At 46.4% G+C, this 13,496-nt stretch overlaps 1 protein-coding gene across 1 annotated transcript; it reads left to right on the forward strand.

The window, feature by feature from the left end:
* Positions 1 to 1,875: 1,875 nt before the first annotated feature.
* On the forward strand, positions 1,876 to 12,397 carry LOC105555041. The gene is made up of 7 exons (XM_012001749.1): positions 1,876 to 1,950; positions 3,136 to 3,352; positions 3,693 to 3,806; positions 7,000 to 7,097; positions 7,795 to 7,938; positions 8,595 to 8,795; positions 12,270 to 12,397. Exons 3-7 carry the CDS (start codon positions 3,766 to 3,768, stop codon positions 12,395 to 12,397), a joined length of 612 nt encoding a protein of 203 aa, XP_011857139.1. The 5' UTR covers positions 1,876 to 1,950; positions 3,136 to 3,352; positions 3,693 to 3,765.
* The last annotated feature ends 1,099 nt before the right edge of the window (positions 12,398 to 13,496 follow it).

The following is a 13,496-nucleotide window of genomic DNA, read 5'->3' on the forward strand; positions in this document are numbered from 1 at the left end:
CCTGAAAAATGTCACCACAGGAGTGGAACCTTCCTCTGCCCCACCCCAGACTTAGTCTCTCCACAACAGCTGGCACATCCCCTTGTCCAACATTACACTTGTCCCTACACACAGCTGCCTCCTCTACCAGACTCTGAGTTGCTGGAGGGTGCAGCCTGGCTCTTGTTCTTCTCCCCATCCCCCCCTACACAAGGCCTGACACAGAGCAGCCATCAGCAATGAATAAACAGCATTTTAAAAAATGAGTAAGTAGAAGATCATAAGAACTGGGTAGTTGCTGGGTATGTGGAAGAGGCTGGACTGTTGGGCGTTCATCTGAGAAGGCTTCTTGGAGGCCACATTGGGCAGGGTTAGATGGGGGGTCAATAAATTTGGTGCAACCAGAGGGCCTCAGGGAAGCACCAGAGTGACCTGTGATGTTAATTTAACAAACACAGAACAACTTCTATTGTCAGGTCTCATACTGGGCACAGGGACCTCGGCCAGCACTCAAATTGCATCCCCTATAGGAACCCCAGGGTAGGCGGTGCCAAAACTCTGCCAAAACAGAGTGCCAAGTATCACATGGTAAGCACAAGAAGATGAAACCATACAGATGAGGGACACCTAACATGCTCGGGGCGGGGTGGGGGATGTCAGAGGGGCTTCCCAAAGAGGAGCACTACCCAACCCAAGACCAAAGAGAGGGTCTGAGAAGGGTGGGGAGGACTGAGAGGAAGCTGGGAGAGCTGAGCAGAGCTGGCATACCAAACACAGGAGTTGGACTCCATCCTGAGGGCATTCAAAAAGCTGGGGAGTGACCAGATCACCTGCAGTCTGGTGCTATGCCAAGCCTCAGCCCTCACCCCTCCTGGGAGCCTTCTCACCTCCTGGCAGGCTGAGCCCCTTTTCGGTGCTCCCTTAGTAGCCTGGTCGCCTCTTTTCTGTGCAGGGTTAGGTACTGTGGCTAAACTGTGTCCCTTGGTCTTAATCTTCTCTGTGTCCCAAGCACCAGGCACCACATCTTGCCCCTGGCCAAACATTTGCTGAATGAATGGCGGGTGGTTCCTTATTTCTGTTGTCTTCTATAGCCCTTATTCTCAGTTCCACATCCTTTCACGCCTGGGACTTGTGCATTCTGCTGCAAACAGCATTTAATTGGGAAAGAGGAGACCCAAATCAAATCCTGGCTCCACCATTTACTGGACAAGTCACTTAACTCTCCTGAAACCTCAGTTTCCCCATCTGTAAGATAAGGTACCACTATGAATAGAGTCTAAGTCTCCACATGTACGCAAAAGACTCGTTTCCTTGGATAGGTTGTAAACTCTGTGATGGCTGGGACCAAGGTTTCTACCAGCACCCAACTCAGGCACAGCATATAACCAATACAATGCTCAGTCCTATTGGTTGGTAGACAGCAGAGCACAGGGGAAAGAACACTTAAGGCAAAATTGTAAGTTTTGTTCTGCCACTTCTGGTGTGACCCTGAGCTAGGTTGTTCCCATCTGAGTCTTCCTTGCTTTACCTGGGAAGTAGGGATTAGAACCCTTGCCTGACAGTGCTCACAGGGCCAGTGGAAATCCTAAATGTGAAAGTGGTTTGTGAATGGAGGAGATAACGAACGAGATAATATACTAGACAATTGACCATTAATTAAAAATTAACCAGCTGTGAAGTAGCACAGAGGCAGCAGCAATGCTTGACAGCTGGTAGACAGACCCTGGGCACCTGCTGACTCTGAGCAGCAGACACTGGGATGTTTGATCTTGCTGGGGTCATCCCAGAGACCCAGGAGAGACCACTACAGCAGGTTCACGGGGAGGGAGTATGCAGCAAGTCCTTTGTCCCCTTCCCCTCCCAGATTTCCCTGGCTTGCATTGCTTCCTGTCGTAGGTTTGGAGGGACTCTGGCGTAAGAAGGTCTTAGGAATCCCAATGGCTCTGGCCATGTAGCTACTGATCCCCTTTGGTGAGTGAGGCTGGCCCACTGAGGCAGCGAGCCCAGCAGTGCTGTCCTGATAAACTCTAGTCCCAAACTCCAAGTCAGCCCTCCCAGCTGCTGGCATCTTTGTGGCGGGTTAATGAGAAAGGACCATGGTTTGTCTCAGCTCTTGTCCAGACCAGATGGGCCTGGGGCTGAACAGAGGGGCTGGATGGAGGCAGAGCTGGAGGTGAGATTAATCCTCACCTCTGAAATGGGTGAGGATTAAATGAGAAGACAGATCTGGGAACACCTTGAAGCTTGTTTATTTTACTCAAGTGCAGGATCTATTTGTGGCTGATACATTTGCCCCAACCAGTAGGGCTTCTCAGTTTTGAGGAGGAATGGGGCTCTTTCTCCAAGAGACTCAGTTGCACAAGCAGATTATGTGTAAGGTGTACAAATGTGGTCTTAGAGTAAAAGCAGAGATAAGACAGGCTGTGAAGATGGGCAGGGCCAGCCAATTCCCTGTTGTGGGAGAGACTGGGAGAGACTGGGAGCGCTGTGGGACCTAGGCTGGACGGTGCCGCACACACAGGGAGGCTGCTGCTGTCTCGCAGACCTGGCCATCGAGCTCCCTCCCTGCCACATCCCATATACCTCCTCCTGCTAAAATCTATGCCTCCAGCAGAAGAAACACCAGATTTAGAATCAGATGGGATTTGGTTCTACTTACTGTGTGACTTTGAGCAAATACCTTCCTTTCTTTTAACCGTAGTTTCCTCATTCATAAAATAGGGGAGAATTCTAGCACCATCTCCTGAGGTTGTCAGGCTCTGAGAAGCAGACACGGGAATGAGAACATGGTGAAACGATCTTTGTGAACTATTCAGTGTTGTACACATTCTTTTTTTTTTTTTTTTTTTTGAGACAGAGTCTTGCTCGGTCACCCAGGCTGGAGTGCAGTGGTGTGATCTCGGCTCACTGCAATCTCTGCCTCCCAGGTTCAAGCTGAGTAGCTGGGATTACAGGCATGCACCACCATACTCAGCTAATTTTTGTATTTTTAGTAGAGACGGGGTTTCAACATGTTGGCCAGGCTGGTCTCGAATTTCTGGCCTCAGGTGATCCACCTGCCTTGGCCTCCCAAAGTGTTGGGATTACAGGCATGAGCCACCGTGTCCAGCAACACATTCATTTTTAATCTGTCATCTCTTCCCTTGTGGGAAGTAGGCCTGCTGTTCTGATTGGGGCCTGTCAGAACCAGGACCTTAAGGCACCTCGGCTACAGCCCTGTGCTTCAGGAGGAGTGAGCTTGGACTGTGGGACAACAGGACTTCCTGGCACTACTTCTCTCTCAGGCCAACCCTTGGTCAGTGACAAGGGCCCACCTCTCAGATGGGAGAAGGGCCCATATCCCCTGCATTCTGGGCCATAGGGCTCCAGGATGGTCGGCATATGGACTGGAGGGATGTCTGCGCTGCAGGGCAAAGGTGCAGCCAGAGAGGGAGTGGAAACTATGCTTGTGTTGGTTTACCTACTCTGCTATTGAGCTTTTCCAAGACGCTGGATCCTCAGCACCTTTGTCTTCATCTCCTGAGTCTCCTTTATCTACCTCCTGTCTCCCTTAGTCTAGTCCAGCCAGTGAAACCGAATGTAGGGAGGGTGCCATTTTGGGATGAGGTCTAGTGGAACAAGTCCCTGGGAGCCTCTTCTGGGACTCCTTGACCTTGGGAACCCTTTGCCCCTCTCTCTTGGGCCCCAGGTAAGGGTACCAGTTTCTTCCTGAGCCATGACCAGAGCCATTCCCAGATAAATGAGGTTTCCTGGAAGGATGTTACCAATGCCTTATCTCTGGCCAACATGGTCCTGGGGCTCTTCTCCATCATCTTCAGCTTCAGCAGGTAGGTCTGGGGCCCAGCGAGCTCTTAGCCAAGAGCTGGAGCCAATGGCATGAGGGAAGGAGAGGGAGAGTCTAGAGAGCAGGCACTGAGGCACAGGAATCCACAGTGTACCCGGGGAAAGTGCAGTAGCTTAGAGTCAAAGAGCCAAGATCCCAGACTCAACTGTACCAGTTCATTCCAGCTGTGGCAGTCTAGAATGGTTTTTATGAGAAAGTCAAGAGATTCTGTTCTGGTGGCCTTTATACAATCTTTGGGTAGGCCACAGTTCATATTTTCTAATTCTTAGATCATACGACCTGGCAGAATATTTGAAATTAGCACTGTTCTGGAAGGTCTGAGACATGCATATGTTCCCCCAAAATGTTGTAAGCAAATTCTATTTCTGTAAGTTGAATCCCATTTCAATGTTTTTGGGATATCAGTCCTTTAAAGATAAATCCTTTATGATGCAGGTAACATCCTCCTAATCTACTCGATTGTCTATAACCATCAGCAAGTGACTTCTCTTTGGATTTGTTTCTCATCCATAAAATAAGATGACTTTACCTGATGATGTTTAAGCTCCCTTGCAGCTGGAAATTTTTGTGATTCTCTAAAGTCTTGGTTTTTCGACTATAATAAAGTAGGGCACACCTACAGCAGAAAATCTCTTTTTTAAAGAAACTTTTTTTGTTTTTTGTTTTTTTTAGAGATGAGGTCTCACTATATTGCCCAGGCTGGTCTCAAACACCTGGGCTCAAGTGATCCACCTGCCTAGGCCTCCCAAAGTGCTGGGATTACAAACGTGAGCCACTGTGCCCAGCCCAGAAAACTTCTATCTTCTTAGTTCAGCCTAATTATCTGGGAGTGTTATTTTTTTGCCATAATGGTGCCCTGAGTCTTTTTATTTAGCTTCAGTCCCCTTTAGATACATAGGACTGGGTCTAAACAAAGGAAATGCTGTGGTTGTTTGGAGACAGCTGAGGTCTAGGTCAGGCCCTTTGCTTCTTCTGGGCTGCCTAAGCATTGCAATCCGGGTGCAGACTTGAGAATGGGCCTCTCAGGGCAGGTTTGCTTGGAGCTGTGGTGGCAGCTTTTAGAGGGACCTGGGGACAGGTGCTGGATGGAGGCACAGAATCAAGAATGTGGGATCTGAAAGAGCTCATGGAAATAATTTAAGGCATCAAAATACATGAGACAAAAACTAATAGAACTGCAAGGACAGTTGATGAGTCCACTATCAAGGTTGGAGATTTCCACACCCCTCTATCAGAAACTGACAGATCCAGCAGGCAGAAAATCAGCAAAGACATAGTTGAAGTCAGCAACACCATTGGTCACCTGGATAAAATGGACATCTATAGAGTACTTCATCCAACCATGCAGAGTACACATTCTTCTCCAGCTCACTTGGACAGATCACATTCTGGGCCATAAAACATACCTTAACAAATTTAAAAGAAGCATACTCTCAGCCCACATGGAAATGAACTAGAAGTCAATAACAGAAAGACAGCTGAAAAATCCTGAAATATATGAAGATTAAACAACACACTTCTAAATGACACATGGATAAAAGAAGAAGTCTCAGGAAACATTAAAAATGTTTTGAACTAAAAAAATGAAAACACGATTTATCAAAACTTATAAGATGCAGGGAAAGCAGTGCTTTGCTTTGAGGGAAATTTATTTCATTGAATGCATACATTCAAAAAAGAAAGATTTAAAATCCATAATCTAAGCTTTAACCTTAGGAAACTAGAAAAAGAAAAGCAAACTAAATCCAAAGTAAGCATAAAAAGTAAAAAGTAAAAATTAGGCCGGGTGCAGTGGCTCATGCCTGTAGTTCCAGCACTTTGGGAAGCTGAAGCAGGTAGATCACTTGAGGTCAGGAGTTCAAGACCAGCCTGGCCAACATGGTGAAACACCATCTCTACTAAAAATACAAAAATTAGCCGGGTGTGGTGGCACATACCTGTAATCCCAGCTACTTGGGAGGCTGAGGCAGGAGAATCGCTCGAACCTCAGAGGCAGAGGTTGCAGTGAGCGGAGATCGCACCACTGCATTCCAGCCTGGGCAGCAGAGGGACTCCATCTCAAAAAATAAAATAAAAATTAGAGTGGCAATCAAAGAAATTGAAAACAAGAAATTAATAGAGAAAAATCAATGAAACCAAAAGCTGGTGCTTTGAGATCAATAAAATCGATAAACCTCTAGTCAAGCTAACCAAGTTAAAAAAATGAAAAGACAGAAATTACCAATATCAGAAATAAAACAAGGGTCATTACTACTGATTCCACAGACATTAAAAGTATAATAAAGGAATGCTATGAACAAGCCTCTGCCCACAAATTTGATATCGTAGCTGAAAATAATCAATCCCTTAAAAGACATAAGTTGCCAGGCGCAGTGGCTCACGCCTGTAATCGCAGCACTTTAGGAGACCGAGGCGGGTGGATCACGAGGTCAGGAGATCGAGGCCATCCTGGCTAACATGGTGAAACCCTGTCTCTACTAAAAATACAAAAAAATTAGCCAGGCGTGGTGGCGGGCACCTGTAGTCCCAGCTATTTGGGAGGCTGAGGCAAGAGAATGGCGTGAACCCTGGATGCAGAGCTTGCAGTAAGCCGAGATCACACCACTGCACTCCAGCCTGGGCAACAGAGCTAGACTCTGTCTCAAAAAAAAAAAAAAAAAAAAAAAGACATAAGTTACCAAAACTCACACAAGGAGAAACAGGTCATCTGAATAGGTTTGTATCTATTAAACAAATCATTTAGCACACACTCCTCATTTTACAGATGGGGGAACAAGCCTAGAGATGGGGTAGTGATTTAGCTAATAATTCATAGAGCAATGGTGGCAGAGGCTGGGCTAGAACCTAGGTCCCCTGTGCCATCAAAAATGCCTGGAAGTTAGAGTTGGAAGGGATCTCAGTGATGTTCTAGGGGATTTGGGGCACCCCTTTAAGACTGTAGATTGAGTCTGTGAGGGATGTAGGCGTGTGTGTGTGCATGTGTGGTGTGAAAAGCAGCATATATCAGAAAGGATGTGAGTGTGGGGGCATGAAGGGATGTGTGTGTGTGTGCAAGTGTGGGAGGTATGTAGGAAGTATATTAGTGTATACTAATATACTAATGGGGGGTGGGGGAGAGTCTCCAGTGGAGACTGCGAAAGTGCTTCCCCATTCGGGCTTGCTGGCCTGCACTTTAGGAAACGCCACTATGCCTCCTGGATGCTCCTGGTCAGCTTCCTGTTGGACATGGCAGTCAGGGCAATGACCAGCCACATCAACATCTGCTCCAAATGGGGTGAGTTCAGGCCCCAGGCCCCTAATCCTTGTCCCCAGTAGCATCCATCTGGGGTCACCCCTTCGTCCATCCTCTAACATCCCGCAGGCCTTCATCAGGCATCCACCCCTGTTCACACCCCCCCGAGAGCAGCAGCAGCAGCCCTGGAGCAGGAGTTCGAGAGCCCCGCAGTCCAGCTCCAGCTCCTCTGCTGGCTCACTTATTGACCTTTGGGCAGTCCTTGTCCTGGCTTTCAGTTTTCTCATCTGCCCTGCTTCCCTGTTCTGGACCCATCCAGGTATTGGAGTGGAAGTGGGTAGGGGTGGGGTGAGAGGAGGTTGGCAGAGAGGAGATGAAAATTAAACCAGCAGAGCAGCTGGTTTAAAATACAGTAAAATGCTTCCATGTAAGATTTAGCTTGAAAAAAGTCCCATAGCTTATCAGTTTGTATCTGATTGTAGCCCAACCCTTGCATGTTAAGGGATAGGAAAACTAAGATCTGAGAGGGAAATACTTGCCCAGGGCCACTGGCCAGCACAAAGCAGAGCCAGGAGGAAATCCTGGTCTTTGATCTACAGACTGCCCCCCAGGGGAGCAGCTGTTGCTTTCTGGGACCTCAGGACCCCTCTTGTCACTACCCCAGCTCCCCTACTAGAGGGGGACTAAGGTGCAAGACATGGGAGTATAAGTTCTTCTAACTTTGGGCCCTCTGGGGCAGGAGCTGAGCTGAATGACTTTGCCGTCTTCACCACCTTCGGCCTGGCCTCTGCTCTGCTCCTAGGCGTGGATGGACTTCTGAGTGGGATCCTGGCCATCATCTATGTGTCAGCTGCTTCTTTCCATTTGTGCTTTTATTCACCTGGTGAGTGGAACCAAGGTTGCCTTAGAACAGAGGGCAGAGGAGCACAGAACGGGGAGCTGTCGGATGCCAGAAGCCTGGGGTGCAGTTACTGACTCCTTTTTTGGAGGTCCTCTTCCTTCCTCCTTGCATGCCCCATGCCTCATGCTCATTGAAGGCTGCAGGCTGCATTGGCAGAGCCCTGGGCTGGGAGGCAAGGGCTTTTGTTTCTTGGAGCAGCTGTACCTCTTTCTCAATGCATGACCTGTGACATTTGGATGGAGCACACTGATTCTTGGACTAGCACTGGAGGTATATTCTAGTTCCTGAAAACAGATGGAGAAACCATGCTCCAGTGAGAGAAATTGTCTTGCCTAAGGTCACAAAGTGAGGGAGAGCAGATACAGCACAGGACTTAGACTAGCAGGTCTCAAAGCAGAGACTTCCTAGGAGCCAGGGCACACCCTGGTCCTAGCTGGCTGTCTGCTTTCCCTTGGAAACCCAATGTAAAACCCATGCATCATCTTTGTGAATAAATGATTTTCAGCCTGCCACTGCCTTTGGGTTTAAGGGAATATTGTATCCTGGGTAGGGGAATACCCAAAGAGAGAGGGGCCTGCTTCATTTTGGTATCTTTAGAGCAGAGGGAAGCAGCTAATCTCCAGTGTTCTTCCCGGCAGGAGTCCCCTCCACATACAAGGGTCTACCCTGCCCCTATGCTTCCTGCATCTTGGCTTCCACCTCTCTTCTGACCAAAGGCAACAGGTTCATCCTCTGCTGCATGGCCTCACTCATGATTCTCTTCATGATGGACCAGAGCTACTATCCATATGACAAAATCCTGGAGTCTGAGAACTGGAAAAAATTGGTTTATATAGGAGGTGAGTGAAAATGTCACTATGGCCCGTTTGTTATCACTGTTGCTTATTGCCACTGTACCTTACCCCAGCATTTTTCTATCTCCCTTGTTCTGCTTTATTTTTCCCCATAGAACTGATGATCATCTAACATACTTACTAGTTTTCTTATTGTCTATAAACACTAAACCAACCCCCCAATAGAGGACTCTCTTTTATTCATGCTATTAATATAATCCCCAGTGCCTAGAAGTGTGTCAATCACATGGTAGGTGCTCAGTATCTATTTACTAAATGTTAATAAGTTCAAAAGAGATTTAGGAAGCACCCCCCATGTGCCAGGTACTGGAAATCAAATTGGTAAACTAGGCAAACAGTCCCTGCCTCTGAATCTAGAGCCTGATCACAGGGGAGACAGATACCAAACAAATGATGGCAGAAATAACTAGAAACATAGTTTTACTGTATGTATTATGCAAGTGCATGGTGCTCTGAGAGAGTGTCAGAGGGTGACCTACTTCAGGCTGGGATGATCTGAAGGGAAGGAAAGGATCCTTAAGCAGGTGTCATTTAAGTGAGACCTACAAGAGGAGTGGCCAGGTGGGGATGGAGAGGTTCAGGAGGTTCAGGAAGAGGAACAGTTGTGATGGCTTTGAGGCCACAGGGGCTGGACACATTAGTGGAGCAATGTGGCTGAAACTTGCTGAGACAGCCAGTGACAAAGACTGAGGCCGGTGAGCAGACCTGGCAGGATTTGGGATTTGAGACCAAAGGCAAATGAGGAGCTTCTAAAGGGATTTATGCAGGGAACTGGCATGGCTGGAGCAGCAGTTTTCAATGATCACTTTGACTGCAATGTGGAGAATAGATTGTAGGCCTGAGAATGTAAGGAGGAAAACAAACTTTTTGTTCAGATGAGAAGTGATGGTGGCAGTGGAGATAAAGAGAAGTGAATGGATTTGAGATAAATGTTGGAAATAGAATTGACATTGAGGAAGGAGGAGGAGACATGGATGACTCTTAGGGTTGGGGTTGAAGTAACTGAGCACTGGGTTCCAGGCCCTGAGTTCCTGGTCACACTGGCACCTTGCAGAAGTCTCCCTAGAGCTTCCCCTGATTTAGGGCTTCCTTCAAGGAATATCAGCTTTTCTTCTCTTAAAATGTGCTCCTGTAAACAAGACAAACATCTATGGGGATACAGAGTTCCTTCCTTTATTCCCGTGTGAGTCCACTCTAGTTTATAGGGTCTTCGGTTTCATCCTGACCTTTCTCTTAAGGTTTATACCTTTTGTAACATTAGCACCAACAGCCCTATCCAAGTTCCAGGAGCTGGCTCCTCCTACACCTTAGGTGGCAGAGGCAGAACGGTGGTGAGAAGCTTCTGGGTTTGGAAGCTTCTCAGGAAGACCTGAGCCCAAGCTCTAACTCTAGCACATATTAGTTGTATGAACTTGGGCTAATACCTCACTGTTTTGAGCTCAATTTTCTTCATCTGTAAAACGAAGCCACTAATCCCTACTTTGCAGGATTACTGAGATTAAATGAGATAATAAATATAAATCCTTTGGTACAGATGTGTCCATTTCTAGCCTCGTTCTTCTCCTCCACCTCCCCTTCTCCTATCTCATAACAGTAGTATTTCTTAGTGTTCTTCACTCCTATGGATACTACTGATCCCCCTTGTCTCAAAGTAAACCACATACTTGGCCTCAGCCTTCCTCAGATTGTCCTGCTGTGTGAGTAAAGGAGGAAACTGCACCTTACAGATTTTGACAACAGTTAATACCAGAGCCCTACTGGGTAGATTTCAAAATGGCTGCTGTGGACATTCCTTTTATTTGGAGTGCAGCCAGTCGCCTTCTTAGACTGAGGTCCCTTCTACCCCACAGAGCTTCGTACGTCTGAGAACTGGCCTGTGACCAGCACTCTGAGACCTTAGGATATACTTTTTTTTTTTTTTTTTTTTTACAGAGAGTACCCCAGTATCTCATATATATGGTAGAGACGGGGTCTCACTCTTTTGTCCAGGCTGATCTCAAATTCCTGGACTCAAGCAATCCTCCTGCCTTGGCCGCCCAAGGTGCTGAGATTACAGGCATGAGCTAACGCACTGGGCAGGTACTTTCCAAGACAACTCTGGTTTTCACGATTGTCTTTTTGCCTCAACAGATCAATGACTATTCTTGAAATGCAGTGTTCCAAAATGCCCATGCGTATCGTTAACTGCTTCTTACTCCTAGAAGCGGTCTTCTATCAGATCATATGTTCTGATTTCTCTTACAGGATACATGGTGATCATTCCCATGGAAATACCATTGGCTCATACTCTCTTTGTCCTCTTTTTGAGCTCCCTGAGGCAGTGTGTCTAGTTTTTAAGAGTCAAACAGAAGTGGGTTTGAATCAGGACCTTGCATGGGTTACTTCTGTTTCTTCTTATGAAAAACAGACTTAGTTCTAAACCACGGGATTATTGTGAAGTGTAAATGAAAAAAATATACATATCTAGCAGAATGTCTAGTGCAAAATAGATATTCCACAAACGTGAGTGCTCTTTTGTCTTTTGGTGGCGAATCTGAGAGGCAAATTGTGTTGGGAGTCCCCAAGACCACCTCTGAGAAGACTCACAGGACTCAGCTTCTTGTTGTACTCGTGGCTAAGATTGATTTCCGCAAAAGGATACAAAGCAAACTCAGCAAAGGGAAAAGGTGCATGGGACAAAGTTCAGGGGAAACCAGGTGCAAGCTTCAGAGAGTCCGCTCCCAGTAGAGTCACACGAGATGCACTTAATTCCTCAGCACTGAATTGTGATAATACAATAAAGTGTTGTCTACCAGGGAAACTGATCAGAGACTCAGTGCCCAAGATTTTACTGGGGGATGGTCACGTCAGCACCCTGTGCCTACCACATACGAAAATTCCAGACTCCCAGAAGGAAAGCAGGTGTTACCACTGTGCTTATATGGACAGTCCAGGAACAGTGAGACACTCTTATCAGTTGGGGAAAGTTTTATGTTGGTCTGGGGAACTGTTTACTATTCAAGTTTCCAGCCATCAGCCAAGGGCCAGCCTTGCAAGAAGGCCTTTCTGAGGATAGCAGTCTCGGGCCTTTTCTGCATACATACCATATTGCATTGGTCATTATCACATGTTAAATTTAAAACAATGAGGAATTTTTTTTTTTCCTGACAAGAGTTTTTCGGTTTTTGTCTTGTTTTGTTTTGTTTTCCCTAACAAAGGCAATTCAGATTTATTCTTGGCTGGAACTTCTGATGTGAATTTGACACAATGGAACCTGAGACTGCATTGGGCTATACTTCTCTAGTTACTTACCTATCTCTATTAAACTGAACTTGAAGACAGGGCTCCTGTCTCTTTTTGTTTCTTAGGCACTGTGGGTGAAAAATAAAGAATGGGAGGGTGGGGACGGGAGAGCAGAGGGTAGAAAGCATAGAAGACAGCTTTCTAGAAATTGAGTGTCTGCACTTTTTCTTCTTCCAGGTGTCATCATGCTGTTTTTCTCCCCACTGTCTCTGTCTGCTTTTTACTGCCTGATGTGGTCGCTCTCATACATCTTCTTTCCAGATGCTCTGTGGGGCAAGGCAGCCTGTGTTTCGCCACAGCGCTGAGGAAGCTAAGCAGCTCTACCAGCTCCTGCCAGCCTCTGTGGGGTTTGTGTCAGCATATCGGGTCAAGCCTTGTGTAGCTGCACTAAAGCTTTGCGTGTACCTGTGTTGTCCTATACTAGATATATGGTATGTCTCTTGCCGTGAAGTGAGAAACCCAAAGTAGGGTCAGTGACCTTCCCTTCTTTCTGTTTATTCAGGGTTCTGACTCCCTTGGGGACAATACTTGTTTATGTCATGTAGAACAGAATATCCCCCCGCCTCAAGCTCAATGTGGGCTGGGTTTGAGTTCCAGCTCCGCTACCAACTGGGTGACTGTGTTACTAAGGTCTACCCCTTGGAAAGGAGTGACAGCCTTCAGAACTGGTATTGGCCTTGGCCTCAGCCCTGCCTGGTGGGACTTCCTGAAGCATTTCTTACTCTTGCAGACTCTGGCTCTGAGAGTAGAGCTAATCACAGGACTCTCTTGTTGCCCAGTTTGAATGTGTGTAGGATTTTGTAACTTAAACATTCTGTATTTTAATAGTTCAAAGCTGCTGCCTTTTGCTTTGTTTAGCAATTAGATACATTGGGCATCATCTGGCTTGCAGGATCTCGTGTGGATTTTCTTTCCTATGCTAGAAACTACTAAATTCTAGCAATTCAGATGCCACTTCATATTCTAAAATCCAAATCAAATAGAAATAAACAGTACTGTATGGCAAAGTTGTACCTCACCGAGAACTTAGGTCCACTGAACCCCCAGTGTAGACAGACATTCCACCTTCCAGAGGGTGGAAAAAAGGATTGATGGCTGGTTCTGCTCCACCCTCAGAGACTGTGCCAGAACACCTACGCTGGATATAACTTTTTTAAGTTTCCAGAACAATGCATGTGGTAAATATACATCTATTCTCAAATTAGATGTTTAAAAATAAAAACCCAAAGTAAGATTTGGCTGTAACAGAATAGATAGTGCCTTCCTGTTAAATCATTCATATGTTCCTAGTTAGATGGATTTGCCTGTGTTCCATGACTTTATATCTCCTTCAGTTTAGGTTTTGTATTTTTGCTATCTGCCATAGTGCCTGACACTCAGAAATGTTTACTTTGTATATGAATT

This window comes from Mandrillus leucophaeus, unplaced genomic scaffold, assembly GCF_000951045.1.
Source record: "Mandrillus leucophaeus isolate KB7577 unplaced genomic scaffold, Mleu.le_1.0 Scaffold67, whole genome shotgun sequence".
In the NCBI taxonomy this organism is placed as follows: domain Eukaryota; kingdom Metazoa; phylum Chordata; class Mammalia; order Primates; family Cercopithecidae; genus Mandrillus; species Mandrillus leucophaeus.

Bases quoted from the DNA above. Each gene is read 5' to 3' on its own strand.
- LOC105555041 (XM_012001749.1), top strand. From the start codon at position 3,766: ATGGTCCTGGGGCTCTTCTCCATCATCTTCAGCTTCAGCAG. The intron at 3,807-6,999 runs GTAGGTCTGGGG...CCTGCACTTTAG, and splicing joins ATCATCTTCAGCTTCAGCAG to GAAACGCCACTATGCCTCCT. The intron at 7,939-8,594 runs GTGAGTGGAACC...TCTTCCCGGCAG, and splicing joins TTTGTGCTTTTATTCACCTG to GAGTCCCCTCCACATACAAG.